At 45.7% G+C, this 16797-nt stretch overlaps 1 protein-coding gene across 2 annotated transcripts in view; it reads right to left on the bottom strand.

Annotated features, from left to right (window-relative positions):
* The window catches only part of CSMD2 (CUB and Sushi multiple domains 2), a 652460-nt gene that overhangs the window by 215934 nt on the left and 419729 nt on the right, over positions 1-16797 (bottom strand). For both annotated transcript variants that reach the window (XM_082415250.1, XM_082415251.1), the window contains exons 20-21: positions 4078-4293; positions 2438-2626 (exon numbers count right to left, since the gene is read on the bottom strand). In XM_082415250.1, the coding sequence (XP_082271376.1) occupies positions 2438-2626; positions 4078-4293 (405 nt within the window). The remainder of the gene's footprint in view (positions 1-2437; positions 2627-4077; positions 4294-16797) is intronic.

Below are 16797 nucleotides of genomic sequence, written 5' to 3'. Positions count from 1 at the left end.
AGAAGAGGTCTCGTTAAGGGCAGGGGCTGTGTCTTGTCCATCAGTCTGGGGCTGCCGAGGCAGACAGTTAGGTCTGCTCCGTCATGCGGGGCTCCCAGGGGCAGGGCCATGTCTCCTGCTGCAGAATGGGGTACTCTGGGATCAGGGCTGTCTCTTCCACATCCAGCTCAGGGGACCCTGAGGTCAGGGGCTGTGTCGCCCTGTCACACAATGAATTAGAGCCCAGGACTGTCCATCTCCTTCTCAGCAGGGAATGTTCCTGGTAAGTTATTCAATTTACACCTCCAGTGCATATGGCAACTGGGAGCATCTCCCGGGTGGGCATTCCCGTGATACCTCCAGCCTGACGTTCTGTTGTGGGCTGGTGGTAATTAGAGGTGATTATAATTGCTATGCGTTATGAATACATACAAAACAGAAGACAAATGGAATAATGAAAATATTGTGAGACGCCGTGAACAAACAGTAATTGGAATAATAAGTTAAAGAATGAGTTTATGTAACGAGATCAATGAGGCGAGAGCTTAGGGCGTGTGCGTATCTGTGGTCCTGGATAATCCCATTCAGGAAAAATTCCCCTCAGAGCCACTTAGCTGAAGACATTTCTCCAGAGCAGAAAAGAGCTGCTAGCAGCCACATCGAAACTGAACCTACACAGTGGGAGTTACATGTGTGTCTGAATGTGTGTCCAGGTCAGGGTGGGTGGATGCTCTGGGAGATGGCTGCAGAAAAAAGGATAAACTTTGAGATTAGTTAATTGATCAAAAATGGAATTCTGCATCTATTTGTCTTAATGTTTCCCCTCTGAGATCGTAAAGGGTTATTGGTTGTTGGTCATGTCATCGATAAATAATGATAAAAAGGTCATTGGCAAAATGATAATTATATGCCACCCCACTGGTTTATGTAAATTATATCATCGAATCTGGAATAAAGCCTGTGAATTGGATATTGTTATCTCTGTTTTATAAGCGAGGAAGCTGGAGCTGCTGGGGTCTGGTGGCTTGCCCAAGATCTAACAGCTGGTAAGTGGCAGAGCAGAGACTCACCCTTGGGCCCAGGTGACCCCACAGCCCATCTTGCCATCCTATTTACCACTGTCCTCTGCAGAGCCCCAGGGCTCCGTGCGGTTGTCTTGGGCAAGGCTGACCTCAAGGGCTCTCAAGACGCCGGCGCCTGTTTCAGTCAGTGCAGTGCTGCTTTGATCTGTTTGGTACATTGGGGTTTTCTGTAATATTTAGCACTAGCGGATAGCAGTGAGCATGGAAGGTACTCCACCGACCCAGCCTGTGTTCCGTCTAGCCCCATGGTGTGAGCATCGAGCAAGCAGAGCCACGAACCTTATAAACGAGGGACAGCCGGCAACTGTCCCCAGTCCCTGGGATATCACCCCACTTCTCTCCACCCTCTCGGCCTGGAGCTCTGAATAGCCTGCTCTAGCACGCTGGCGAGGAGGCCGGCAGGACCTTGGGTCACAGGGCTCCTGGTCCCAACTCCATCAGCTGCCTCTTTAACCATCCACTGTTCTCCCCCTCGCTCGCTCCAGACTGGCCTCCAAGCTATTCCTCAAACACCGAGCAGCCTCGTGGCTTGGGGCCTTGGTACTCTGCTCCCTCTTCTCCCATGAATTAGCTCCTTGAATCCCTTCAGATCTCTACTAAAATGTCAGCTCATCAGAGAAGCCTTTCCTGACCACTTGTTATAAAAACCTCCAGCACTTTCTAAGCTGACCATCTTTCTCTGTAACCCTCAACACTGCCCGACACGCTACACATCCACGCGTTTACAGCCTATCTCCCCCCACCAGAATGTGAGACCAGGAGCGGAGAGACCTCCCCTGTGTTGCTCACCTTTGTATTCTCAGCACCCAGAAGCATGCCCGACCTGCACTGGGTGCTCTGTAAGTGAACCCAACTCCTGCTTCTCTCTCTCTTCCCCAGCGGAATGGAGGAAGTCTTTCTAGAGATTCTCAAAAGCTAGCATCCTCATTGGACAAGTAAAATCAGCCCTCTCCTCCACCAGATGGGGATTCTCCATGGGCAAAGGTCATACCTCCTTCCTATAGGTGCACCCACACACCCCACCCAGATTTCTCCACAAGAGGCATCAATTAGCCACGGGAATGTGTGTTAAGGATGGGAGGGAACAGCATAGAAATTGATTTCATCCGACTGCCTACTGTGGACCCGCTTTGTAAAGGTCAGTTGAGGCTACAGAACAGCTCACGAAGCGGGCAGCGCCATCTCTCCTGTACCGCTAAGGAGGTTGGCGTGGAAGGAGGGTAGGCCACCCACCCAAGGTAACCGTGTGCTAAGACAGTCCTTAAACCCAGTCCTGTCAGCCTCTTGGCCCAGGTGCGTTCCACCACCTCCCAGCAATTGACTAAAGTCCGGCCAACCCCATTAGTGAAGCAAAATGAAAGCACGTGACCACCTACCAACACACCTTGGCAGAGGCGAGCTCCACAGGCGCCGTCTGCCCCCCAGGCACGTGATGCGGGCCGTGCCCTCCAGACGGTACCCGGGGAAGCAGGAGAAGGTCAAGGTGTCGCCTACACCAAACTGCAAACCCTTCCGGATGCTGTAGGCTGGGACCTCAGGCTCCTCACAGGGCTCCAAGTCATACTCTGCAAAGGGAGCAGGAGAGCTGGGGTCAGACACAGAGGGTGGGAACACACAGACAAAGACACCAGGGAGAAGAGGACGAGAGAGGAAGACAGACAGAGGTACGGGATACACACCGATGCACGAAAAGGAAGGAGAGAAGGAGAGAGAGCCCGAGAGGGACACAGACGGGCGAGAACAGGCAGGTGTGTTCTGGGTGGTCTGAGTGCCTCCAGACCACAAGCAGTGGGAGAGAGCACCGCCCTTCTGGAAACATGCTTCCCGGGAGTATTTCTGAGGCTGACCCTTCCCTCCTCTGTCCCTTCATCTCCACATGAACCCCAGCCTCAGGCTTGTGGACTCTCCTGCCTCTTTCTCCCTGGGCACCAAGCCAGATCAATTCAATCAGCCTGGTTCTAGAGGTTCAGAATGCATGACCCAGCCTAGGGCAACTTACATTGGGAAAAAGAATCCAAGTGCTTCAGCTGAAGCTGTGTCTTGGTAACGCTGGCACTTGAGGCAGATGGCATGTGTGACGGAGTGGCATTTATGCACCAGGGACCTGCCTCTAGTGACTTTTATACCTCTAGTGATGATATAGAAGCACCTTTTCCCTCATCCCCAAGGGCATCTCCCTTCTGGGACACAGTACCCCGGGGCTCTGTGTGGTGGGGAGAAAGAGGCTGGATGAGGCAGACTGGCTGGATATGTCCCATCAGCCAGGACATGGCAGGTGGCATCTGCTGGAGGGACACTGTGGGGCTGAGCTCGGCCGTGTCCCATTTCCTAGAGGTCAGATATCTCTCACCCGTCCCGGGGGAATCCACCTGCTGGCTCTACTCCTGGCTGGTGGTGGGAGGGGGGTGGTCTGGGAGCAATAGGATGAGAGCAGCAGCAGGACTTGGTACTAGAGGAGTGAAGGGTCCTCTGTTCTCCCTGAATGCATATTAACGAGCTTTCTTTTCAGGATTCCTAAACACAAAGATAAATATCCATCGCTACTAACTTAGCATTGGTGAAGCAGCCCCCAAATGAGACCAAAACACTCCAAAATGTGAATTTCAGTCTCCCTTCTTTTCTTTTCTTTTTTTTTTTAGAAATTGCTGTGGTTGTGAAGTAGTGGAAGTGGAATCAGAAGAAGAAGCTGGAATTACTAGGGCAGGATGGGACTCCTGAGGTCCTCTAGTTCAATCAGTTGGGTTGGTCATGTTCAGAGTGAAGCCTAAATACCTTCACAGAAGGAGATTCCCCAACAGACCTGCTAATTCCTTCCAAGCCCACTATGAGGAAGTTCGTCCTTGTGTCTAACCCGACTATCTTCTGCTGCAGCAGTGAGGTCCCCCTCCCAGAGGCTGGGGAGGGGACCAAGAACTATCTGCTGGGGAGACCAGAGACCGGCGGCAGGGGTGGGGGGTGGTGGGAGGGACCGAGTGCTCAGCCATCACTTACCCCGAGGGACCCTCACGTGCTTTACCTGAGAAGGTGATGTTGAAGCCTTCGTAGGACATGGAGAAATCGGAAATGAAGCGGACCTGGGCAGTGAAGTTGCCGTAGAGTCCAGCGCTGATGGGGGCTGGCAACCGGGAACCGGTCAGCTGCCTTAGGGGCTGGGTGAAACTGCCGTTCTCCGTGATGAGGAGGTAGTCGTGGTTGCTCTCCAGGTGGAAGGTGTGGAAAGTGAAGAACACACCTGCCAGGAGACCAGAGGGTCAGGGTGATGACAGTGAGAGGGCTGAAGGGGCTCAGCTGCACGACGGGGTCTGCACAGACATTCCCCGTTTGCAAACGTCTATCGGTGTGCAGAACCTCAAGCTTGAGCAAGATCAACACACACCAGCCAACCTGAGTGAAGGAACCCAGGTGAACCGCACACACCCCTGCCCTGAGGTCCAGTCAGGGAGAAGGATGCTGCTTTCTCGTTGTCCCAATTTGAAAGGGAGATTTATGGCTAGGTCATTCATCCAGTCAACAAGTATTTGTACACTTACTGGGTACTTCCTATGGGCCAGGACCCAGGGCTAGGTGGGTGCAAGGGGATATAGCTACAGTACAGAGTGACAAACGCTGGAACCAATGTAGATCAGACTGCACTGGGGGGCAGAAGGGAAAGAGGGGAGGGTAGGATGCCCTCACTAAAGAGTGAGCATTTGATTGGGGTCTTAAAAGGAGGCTTAGGAATTAACCGGGTAAGAGGGGAAAGGGCACCCCAGGCAGGGCACCAGGGGACAGAGCCACTGTGGATTCCAGGGCTCTGTGAGCTGCACGGTGCGGCTGGACACACTAAGCAGGAAACATCTGGAAGAGAGGCTGGAAATGTAGGCTGGGGCTGGACTGGATGTTTTTCTGGACGCACTGAGAAGCCATCCTATCCAGAGTGGATCCAATTTCAGATTAGCAAGATGTTGGTGGCTGTGAGGAGGACGAAGTGGAGGGAGAGAGAACAGTCAGAAGGAGGTCAGCCATGCACTGGGGGCAAGTGGATGGGGGCTGGCAGAGCGGGTGAGAGCAGGAAAGGGACACGAGACTCAGGAGGTGAAGTAGACAGGGATCAGAGGAACAGATGCGAAGGAGCAGCTAAGGGACGACGGGGAAGGTGTTTTTTTTAACATTTTTTTTTAAACATCTTTATTGGAGTATAATTGCTTTACAATGCTGTGTTACTTTCTGCTGTATAACAAAGTGAATCAGTTATACATATACATATATCTCCATATCTCCTCCCTCTTGCGTCTCCCTCCCACCCTCCCTATCCCACCCCTCTAGGTGGTCACAAAGCACCGAGCTGATCTCCCTGTGCTAGGCGGCTGCTTCCCACTAGCTATCTATTTTACATTTGGTAGTGTATATATGTCAGTGCCACTCTCTCACTTCCTCCCAGCTTACCCTTCCCCCTCCCCGTGTCCTTAAGTCCACTGTCTACATCTGAGTCTTTATTCCTGTCCTGCCCCTAGGTTCTTCAGAACCTTTTTTTTTTTTTAGATTCCATACATATGTGTTAGCATACGGTATTTATTTTTCTCTTTCTGACTTAACTTCACTCTGTATGACAGACTCTAGGTCCATCCACCTCACTACAAATGACTCAGTTTCGTTTCTTTTTATGGCCGAGTAATATTCCATTGCATATATATGCCACATCTTCTTTATCCATTCATCCGATGATGGACACTTAGGTTGCTTCCATATCCTGGCTATTGTACATAGAGCTGCAGTGAACATTGTGGTACATGACTCTTTCTGAATTATGGTTTTCTCAGGGTATATGCCCAGTAGTGGGATTGCTGGGTCGTATGGTAGTTCTATTTTTAGTTTTTTAAGGATCCTCCATACTGTTCTCCATAGTGGCTGTATCAACTTACATTCCCACCAACAGTGCAGGAGGGTTCCCCTTTCTCCACACCCTCTCCAGCATTTATATGATGGCCATTCTGACTGGTGTGAGGTGATAACTCATTGTAGTTTTGATTTGCATTTCTCTAATTAATGATTAGCGATGTTGAGCATCCTTTCATGTGTTTGTTGGAAATCTGTCTATCTTCTTTGGAGAAATGTCTATTTAGGTCTTCTGCCCATTTTTAAATTGGGTTGCTTGTTTTTTTGATATTGAGCTGCATGAGTTGCTTGTAAATTTTGGAGATTAATCCTTTGTCAGTTGCTTCATTTGCAAATATTTTCTCCCATTCTGAGGGTTGTCTTTTTGTCTTGTTTATGGTTTCCTTTACTGTGCAAAAGCTTTTAAGTTTCATTAGGTCCCATTTTTGTTTTTATTTCCATTTCTCTAGGAGGTGGGTCAAAAAGGATCTTGCTGTGATTTATGTCAGAGAGTGTTCTGCCTATGTTTTCCTCTAAGAGTTTTATAGTATCTGGCCTTACATTTAGGTCTTTCATCCATTTTGAGTTTATTTCTGTGTATGGTGTTAGGGAGTGTTCTAATTTCATTCTTTTACATGTAGTCCAGTTTTTCCAGCACCACTTATTGAAGAGGCTGTCTTTTCTCCATTGTATATTCTTGCCTCCTTTATCAAAGATAAGGTGACCATAGGTGCGTGGGTTTATCTCTGGGCTTTCTATCCTGTTCCATTGATCTATATTTCTGTTTTTGTGCCAGTACCATACTGTCTTGATTACTGTAGTTTGTAGTATAGTCTGAAGTCCGGGAGCCTGATTCCTCCAGCTCCATTTTTCTTTCTCAAGATTGCTTTGGCTATTTGGGGTCTTTTGTGTTTCCATACATACTGTGAAATTTTTTGTTCTAGTTCTGTGAAAAATGCCATTGGTAATTTGATAGGGATTGCATTGAATCTGTATATTGTGTTGGGTAGTATAGTCATTTTCACAATGTTGATTCTTCCAATACAAGAACATGGTATATGTCTCCATCTGTTTGTATCATCTTTAATTTCTTTCATCAGTGTCTTATAGTTTTCTGCATACAGGTCTTTTGTCTCCTTAGGTAGGTTTACTCCTAGGTATTTTATTCTTTTTGTTGCAATGGTAAATGGGAGTGTTTCCTTAATTTCTCTTTCAGATTTTTCATCATTAGTGTATAGGAATGCAAGAGATTTCTGTGCATTATTTTTGTATCCTGCTACTTTACCAAATTCATTGATTAGCTCTAGTAGTTTTCTGTTAGCCTCTTTAGGATTCTCTATGTATAGTATCATGAAATCTGCAAACAGTGACAGCATTACTTCTTCTTTTCCAATTTGGATTCCTTTTATTTCTTTTCCTTCTCTGATTGCTGTGGCTAAAACTTCCAAAACTATGTTGAATAATAGTGGTGAGAGTGGGCAACCTTGTCTTGTTCCTGATCTTAGAGGAAATGGTTTCAGTTTTTCACCATTGAGAGGATGTTGGCTGTGGGTTTGTCATATATGGCCTTTATTATGTTGAGGTAAGTTCCCTCTTTGCCTACTTTCTGGAGGGTTTATATCATAAATGGGTGTTGAATTTTGTCAAAAGCTTTCTTTGCATCTATTGAGATGATCATATGGTTTTTCTCCTTCAGTTTGTTAATATGGTGTATCACATTGATTGATTTGTGTATATTGAAGAATCCTTGCATTCCTGGGATAAACCCCACTTGATCATGGTGTATGATCCTTTTAATGTGGTGTTGGATTCTGTTTGCTAGTATTTTGTTGAGGATTTTTGCATCTATGTTCATCAGTGATATTGGCCTGTAGTTTTCTTTCTTTGTGACATCTTTGTCTGGTTTTGGTATCAGGGTGATGGTGGCCTCGTAGAATGAGTTTGGGAGTGCTCCTTCCTCTGCTATATTTTGGAAGAGTTTGAGAAGGATAGGTGTTAAGTCTTTTCTAAATGTTTGATAGAATTCGCCTGTGAAGCCATCTGGTCCTGGGCTTCTGTTTGTTGGAAGGTTTTTAATCACAGTCTCAATTTCAGTGCTTGTGATTGGTCTGTTTATATTTTCTATTTCTTCCTGGTTCAGTCTCAGAAGGTTGTGCGTTTCTAAGAATTTGTCCATTTCTTCCAGGTTGTCCATTTTATTGGCATATAGTTGCTTGTAGTAATCTCTCATGATCCTTTGTATTTCTGCAGTGTCAGTTGTTACTTCTCCTTTTTCATTTCTAATTCTGTTGATTTGAGACTTCTCCCTTTTTTTCTTAATGAGTGTGGCTAATGGTTTATCTTCTCAAAGAACCAGCTTTTAGTTTTATTGATCTTAGCTATTGTTTCCTTAATTTCTTTTTCATTTATTTCTGATCTGATCTCTATGATTTCTTTCCTTCTGCCAACTTAGGGGTCTTTTTGTTCTTCTTTCTCTAATTGCTTTAGGTGTAAGGTTAGGTTGTTTATTTGAGATGTTTCTTGTTTCTTGAGGTAGGATTGTATTGCTATAAACGTCCCTCTTGGAACTGCTTTTGCTGCATCCCATAGGTTTTGTGTCATCGTGTTTTCATTGTCATTTGTTTCTAGGTATTTCTTGATTTCCTCTTTGATTTCTCCAGTGATCTCTTGGTTATTAAGTAGTGTATTTTTAGCCTCCATGTGTTTGTTTTTTTTACAGGTTTTTTCCTGTAATTGATATCTAGTCTCATAGCATGTGTTCAGAAAAGATACTTGCTATGATTTCAATTTTCTTAGATTTACCAAGGCTTGATTTGTGACCCAAGATATGATCTATCTTGGAGAATGTTCCATGAGCACTTGAGAAGAATGTGTATTCTGTTGTTTTTGGATGGAATGTCCTATAAATATCAATTAAGTCCATCTTGTTTAATGTATCATTTAAAGCTTGTGTTTCCTTAATTATTTTCATTTTGGATGATCTGTCCATTGGTGACAGTGGGGTGTTAAAGCCCCCTACTATGATTGTGTTACTGTCGATTTTCCCTTTTATGGCTGTTAGCATTTGCCTTATGTATTGAGGTACTCCTATTTTGGGTGCATAAATATTTACAATTGTTATATCTTCTTCTTGGATTGATACCTTGATCATTATGTAGTGTCCTTCTTTGCCTCTTGTAAGAGTCTTTATTTTAAAGTCTATTTTGTCTGATATGAGAATTGCTACTCCATCTTTCTTTTGATTCCCCTTTGCATGGAATATCTTTTTCCATCCCCTCACTTTCAGTCTGTATGTGTCCCTAGGTCTAAAGTGGGTCAATTGTAGACAGCATATATACAGGTCTTGTTTTTGTATCCATTCAGCCAGTCTATGTCTTTTGGTGGGAGAATTTAATCCATTTACATTTAAGATAATTAGCAATATGTATGTTCCTATTACCATTTTCTTAATTGTTTTGGGTTTGTTAATGTAGGTCTTTTCCTTCTCTTGTGTTTCCTGCCTAGAGAAGTTCCTTTAGCATTTGTTGTAAAGCTGGTTTGGTGGTGCTGAATTCTCTTAACTTTTGCTTGTCTGTAAAGGTTTTAATTTCTCTGTCAAATCTGAATGAGATCCTTGCTGGGTACAGTAATTTTGGTTGTAGGTTTTTCCCTTTCATTACTTTAAATATGTCCTGCCACCCCCTTCTGGCTTGCAGTTTCTGCTGAAAGAGCAGCTGTTAACCTTATGGGGATTCCCTTGTATGTTATTTGTTTCTTTTCCCTTACTGCTTTTAATATTTTTTCTTTGTATTTAAGTTTTGATAGTTTGATTAATATGTGTCTTGGCATGTTTCTCCTTGGATTTGTCCTGTATGGGACTCTCTGTGCTTCCTAGACTTGATTGACTATTTCCTTTCCCATATTAGGGAAGTTTTCAACTATAATCTCTTCAAATATTTTCTCAGTCCCTTCCTTTTTCTCTTCTTCTTCTGGGACCCCTATAATTAGAATGTTGGTGCATTTAATGTTGTTCCAGAGGTCTCCAAGACTGTCCTCAATTCTTTTCGTTCTTTTTTCTTTATTGTGCTCTGCAGTAGCTATTTCCACTATTTTATCTTCCAGGTCACTTATCTGTTCTTCTTCCTGAGTTATTCTGCTATTGATTCCTTCTAGAGAATTTTTAATTTCATTTATTGTGTTGTTCATCATTGTTTGTTTGCTCTTTAGTTCTTCTAGGTCCTTGTTAAACGTTTCTTGTATTTTCTCCATTCTATTTCTAAGAATTTGGATCATCTTTACTGTCATTACTCTGAATTCTTTTTCAGGTAGACTCCCTATTTTCTCTTCATTTGTTTGGTCTGGTGGGTTTTTACATTGCTCCTTCATCTGCTGTGTGTTTCTCTGTCTTCTCATTTTGCTTATCCTACTGTGTTTGGGGTCTCCTTTTCGCAGGCTGCAGGTTCGTAGTTCCTGTTTTTTTTGGTGTCTGCCCCCAGTGGCTAAGGTTGGTTCAGAGGGTTGTGTAGGTTTCCTCGTGTAGGGGACTAGTGCCTGTGTTCTGGTGGATGAGGCTGGATCTTGTCTTTGTGGTGGGCAGGACCGCATCTGGTGGTGTGTTTTGGGGTGTCTGTGACCTTATTATGATTTTAGATAGCCTCTCTGCTAATGAGTGGGGTTGTGTTCCTGTCTTGCTAGTTGTTTGGCATAGGGTGTCCAACACTATAGCTTGCTGGTTGTTGAATGGAGCTGGGTCTTCTTAGCGTTGAAATGGAGATCTCTGGGAGAGCTTTCGCCGTTTGATATTACGTGGAGCCAGGAGGTCTCTGGTGGACCAATGTCCTGAACTCGGCTCTCCCATCTCAGAGGCACAAGCCTGACACCCGGTCGGAGCACCAAGACCCTGTAGCCACATGGCCAGGTATGTGTGGAGTTTCTTGCGTTTTGGGAAGTCTGAGGTCTTCTGCCAGCATTCAGTAGGTGTTCTGTAGGAGTTGTTCCACATGTAGATGTATTTCTGATGTATTTGTTGGGAGGAAGGTGATCTCCACGTCTTACTCCTCTGCCATCTTGAAGGTCTCCCCGGATGATGGGGAAGATCTTGACCTGAAGGACAGTGATGTCTTTTGTGACCCGGGGTCGGACGCATAGGAAGAAGAGGAGCAGGTGGTAGAAAGGTAATGGCCTTGGCTTTGAACACCCTGCATGTTTGGCATTCAAGCAGCGTGAGCTAGTGGGAACTGGAAGTACAGACTTAGAGTTCAGGACTAAGGTCAGACTACAGGAGTAGATCTGGGACAGCTGCTACCTGAATCAACAAGCATGAAGAGGACCAGAGCAGGGAAGGGCGGCCATCAGAGGAGGGGCAGATTGGAAGCCTGCGGGAGGAGGGACATCAAACAGAAGACAGGGAGGAGGGGGATTGGTGGGGGAGGGGACAGGCAGCCATCCCATCTGAGATGGGAAAAAGGGAGGGGACCTCCGCTTAGGGGAAGGGGCTAAGAGCACTCAATAAAGATAATAACATTCAGCACTAAGTATGTGTGTCATTGTCCTGAGTTGCCCTTTAGTTGGCCCCTATCAATCAGAAGGGGAAATACGGAAACATTTCACCCTGCTAAGAACCCTCCAGCATGGGTATGATTATTCTCATTCCATATTACACCTGAGGAAACCAAGGCACAAAGCGATGAAGTCATTTGTCCAAGGTCGCCCAGCTAGTAGGTGGGAGAGCTGAGATCTGAACTGAGACAATCTGGTGGCAGAGGCTGTGCAAAAAACCACCCCACGAGGTAGCTTCTCCCGCTATGGCAAGAGAGCCCGCGGTAGGAGGGGCCAGGTGGTGGGAGGGGTCAGGGGTGAGCAAGGTTATGGAGCAGCAGGATCTTAACACCCAGAGCAACTCTTGAACTTGTCCAGATGGCAGTTGTGCTTGGGTGGGCAGATGTGTAATGCACATCCACCCACGGGTGAGTGTGCCCATGGGAATACATGCCATGGATGTACCAGGGCAGGAACTCGGGTAGGCAAGGAATGCTGCACCGAAGTGCTGTTCAAAGTCCACGGACCTCAGCATCTGGGGCATTGTCTGGAAGCTTGTTGGAAATGCAGAATCTTGGCCTCCACCACAGACCTCCTGAATCAGAATCTGCATGCTAACAAGATCCCCCAAGAGATTTGTAGGCACATAAAAGTGTGAGGAATACTTCTCTAATTACTGACACGTTTTTGATAAACGATGGTTAGATCCAAGGTCTTAATGCTTAAGCATTTGAGATGTTTTCAGGTTTTTTGCCTCTCTGTTGATAGAAACTGGTGATCTGGAGTATTTGGGATTCTACAGGTGGGGGTTGGGGGAACAGAATCCAGTAGAGGTGGGACCAGGGAAGCAGCTTGTGAATGCCCTGTGCCCGGGCAGCTGACACGCATCCATTTATCTATTTACTCAAAGACATAGACCCTGAGCACCTACTAAGTGCCAGGCCTGGGCTAAGCACCGAGAAAGATCTCCCAGTCTAGAGGAGGAGACAGGGACAGACGGAGAGTGGGCAACTATGCCTCCGGGGTTGGGAAGGCTTCACAGGGGTCACAGTCTGTGACACGAGGGGTGTAAGCATGCTTGGAACCCCACGGGTATGCCTGTACATATCCTGTACTGCCGACACGTAAACACGTGTGCAAATGAGAAAACTGTTCTCAGTCTGCAGAGCTTGGGAAGGGGCTTGGTGGAATAGATGTCTTTCCCTCCTAGCTGGAACACAGGGTTGGGTGGAGGACGAGTCAGACACAGTAACAGGCGGAAACGAAGGTGAATTAAGCACTGTGCCTTTACTCTGTTTTTCCAGCATGCAAATACAGCCCCTCCAAAGGAGTAAACGTTTGGCAAAGATTCTAAGGATAAGTAAACAACTGAGATGAAACTCCTGGGTTTCCCAGCTATGCTGATTGCTTGGGGATCTTTTGGCCATTGTGTGAAAATGAAGACATTGTCACAGAAATAGAGAGGCCCTGTGTTGGAGTTTGAATCCAGATTTGGTGTGACAGATGCACACACAAACGAAGACTCCACTGGAGGGAACCATGCAGAATCGTGCAAAGGACATTTAACACCACACTGGAGCAGAAAGGGCAGGGCCGTGGGAAAGGAGGGGATTTGGAGGGAGGCAGACCTGCGTCAAAAGCCCGTCTACCAGCGAAAGTGTCTGGGCCAAAGTTGCTCTGCGCCTTTAGGTGACATTTAATCCTTGGAGAGAGGAACACCTGGGGCAGCACATGCAAAGCCCACGGCACAGTGCCTAGCACACAGTAGGCGTTCTTAGTACTCAGTTCATCTAACTCCGAGACAGCCTTGTGGGTTAAAAGATGTCAGGCCTGGGGTCTTAGCAAGGGCACGTTATCTGGACTCCTGAACTGGCTGTTCCCTTGGGCTGGGCATGTGGTAAGTTGAACAATTCTGAATTTCACAGAGTTTTCAGTTTCCCCACCTGGACTTCTACCTGGTAGGGAGCAATCGGAGTCAGCAGCCTCCATAGGTCTGTTAGCCCAAGATACTGTTACAAGCAGAGCCTGAGGGGTGCCCTCTGGAGAAGGGTCTGAGTTCACTTTAATTCAATTCATATAGATATTTCTGGAGTTTCTTATGTGCCAGGCATGAAGCCAGCAGCTGGGGAAATTGCAGGAAGCAAGGCAGACATTTCTCTGAAAGAGCTTAGAGTTGGTCCGGGGGACAGATGACGAGGATGCCAAGTTCCATACAGTGGGGAGAAATCTGGGATTGGGAAGGTACAGGGTCACATAGGAGCCTGTGGACGGGAGCCCCACCCAGACCCAGCACTGGGGGCAGGGGGTCGGGAAGGTTCAGTAGAGGAAGTGAGTTCAGAAGGATGAGGAGCTGGCCAGGCAAGGGGAATGGGGGAGATGATGCGGGGACAGGAAGTGTTCCAGGAGAAGAAAGTTGTCCCATTGTGCAAAGCTCTAGAGGACAACGAAAGCCTAAGAAGTTCTAGGAACTGAAAGAAGTTCAGTGTAGCTAGAACTTAGTGTTTAGAGGGCTCAGAAGGAGGCTGAGAAAGGTAAACCAGGGCTATAAGGCCATGCTAGCTATTTTACAATTTGGGGCTCAATGCTTAGGGTCTGGTGAAGCCTTTCAATGGTTCTAAGGAAGAAGTGACCTGGTTATATACATCAGTGACCTCTTGTTGATTCTCTGCCTGGAACACCTCTCATCCTGGCTAATTCCTGTTCATCCTTGAAGACTGGCCTAAGTCTCAACTCCCCACCTGTGTCTGCTCTATCCCAGAATTGAACATGGTACATTGAGAGATCTCTTTAGGCTGGATCTCTACCACTAGACTACAAGGCAGGCAGCGCCAGAGGATTTGTTCCCCTGTGTTTGCCTAGCACCTACAGCAAGCGCAAGTGTCAAATAAGCATTTGTTAAAAATTTGTTGAACCGCATTGACTTCTAAGAAAAGACACAGGTAGAAAGGTAAAGAGGAACATACACCCTATAATTACAGACGTCAGACGCAGAGAGAATCATGACTATAGGGGGTCGTTACTCTAGGGATCACAGGGGGCTGCCTTTCTTTCCCTCTTGATGCCACAGAGTAGCTTCTGGCTCTGGCAATGGCCAACTCTGGACCAGGCTTGGTGGAAACAGCTCTGCAGGATGAACAAGGATGCTGCCTCCATCCCTCCTCTCCTTGGGAACAATACTGTGGGAAAAAGGGGCCAGCCCCACATTGCCCTGACTGCCGGAGAGTCCTGTCTTGCCCAAGAAGCTCCAGGCTGTCCTAATCCCGGCTAAATACCAGGCCTATTAAAGGCAACAGTGACAGTGCTTAAATACATGAGGTGGGATTATAAGTGACTTTTCTTTCAAATTTTCTTTTTTTATACAAATGGTATACTTTACATGGAATACATATTTAGTGCTCAAAATTAGGAAAAAGTCAACAGATGAAAATAAGAGACAACTAGTATTAACCTTTGGGGGCATAGCTCTTCAGACTGTTTTCTATGCACATATCCTTGCTTAATTTTTTTATTTTTTAACAAAATTAATTAATTAATTAATTAATTAATTAATTAATTAATGGTTGCACTGGGTCTTCGTTGCTGTGCACGGGCTTTCTCTAGTTGTGGCGAGCGGGTGCTACTCTTCGTTGCGGTGTGCGGGCTTCTCATTGCAGTGGCTTCTCTTGTTGCTGAGCACAGGCTCTAGGTGCGTGGGCTTCAGTAGTTGTGGCACACAGGCTCAGTAGTTGTGGCTTGCGAGCTCTAGAGCGCAGGCTCAGTAGTTGTGGCACACGGGCTTAGTTGCTCCACAGCATGTGGGATCTTCCTGGACCAGGGCTTGAACCTGTGTCCCCTGCACTGGCAGGCGGATTCTTAACCACTGCGCCACCAGGGAAGCCAGCTCTCCTTGCTCAATTTTTATAAACTGAATATATTACTTTGGCAAACTTTTTTTTTAGTCAACAGTGTATTGCAACCATCTGTGTAGGGCTTTAAATATTCTTTCACATTATTCCTTTCGGTAGCTGCATGGTAATATTGAATATTTCATTATTTGGCAATACCATACGTTTAGTTAACATTTCCTGATTGATGGACATTGGAATAGTTACTAGTTTTTCAATTAATAAAGTGTTTTAGGGGACAACCTTGTAGCTAAATCTTGATGTACAGTTTATTTATTTTCTTCAGATAAATTCCAAGAAGTAGAACTGCTGGGTCCAGAGGCACATATATTCTTCTTTTTTTAAAAAAAATTAATTAATTAATTAGTTTATTTTTGGCTGTGTTTGGTCTTCGTTGCTGCGCGCAGGCTTTCTCTAGTTGTGGCGAGCAGAGGCTACTCCTCGTCGCGGTGCACGGTTTTCTCATTGTGGTGGCTTCTCTTGTTGCGGAGCACGGGCTCTAGGCGCACGGGCTTCAGTAGTTGTGTCTCACGGGCTCTAGAACGCAGGCTCAGTAGTTGTGGCGCACGGGCTTAGTTGCTCCGTGCCATGTGGGATCTTCCCGGACCAGGGCTTGAACCCGTGTCCCCTGCACTGGCAGGCGGATTCTTAACCACTGCGCCAGCAGGGAAGTACCGGGGGCACGTATATTCTTAAGGCTTCTGATTCATTGCTGAATCATCCTCTGGAAAGTTTGAGCAGTTTCGCACGATGGCAGCACCGACGAATAGTATTTGTGTCTCTACACTGTTCCCCACACTGTTACACTGTTGTGATGTTCTATGCTGACTTGAAAAGGGAAATGGCATTTCATTTACTGGGTGAATATGCATTTTTAAAATTGTTAGGGGCGGTGGAGGTCTTTTCATTTGTATTTCCTCTATTATGAAGTGTTTATAGCTTTGCTTATTTTATAGCCCTGTAGACCAGGCATATTTTTCTAAAAAAATTTTAAGAGCTCTTTATGCATCAGGTTCGTGGTCCTTAGATGATTACATAGGTTGCAAATATTTTTGTCCATTAACTATTTGAATATTTTACATGAATATTTTGAATATTTATATATTTATTTTAAAAAACCATAAATCTATTCAAAGTATTATTTAATCAAATCTAACAGTCTTTGCCTTCATGGATTCTACTTTTGGTGCTACTCTTTAAGTAAGTCCCACCTGAGGTTAGACTTTCATATCCTTCTAGCACTAGAATTTGTGGATAAATGCGTGAGGTATGATTTGGCTTTTTCTTTTTCCCAAATGGTTAAGCCCACTGTTTTAAAACCATTTATTACATAATCCATCCTCTCTTTAATGGATTGGAAATGACACTTTAATCATATACTGAAGACTGTCTCTCTCTTGCACATACATACACACACTCTCTCTCTCTCTCACACACACACACACACACACACACACACACACACAGGGGAATCTATTTCT

This window comes from Balaenoptera physalus (genome assembly GCF_965194825.1).
Source record: "Balaenoptera physalus genome assembly, chromosome: 1".
In the NCBI taxonomy this organism is placed as follows: domain Eukaryota; kingdom Metazoa; phylum Chordata; class Mammalia; order Artiodactyla; family Balaenopteridae; genus Balaenoptera; species Balaenoptera physalus.
This window is presented reverse-complemented; position numbering and strand designations above follow the sequence as displayed.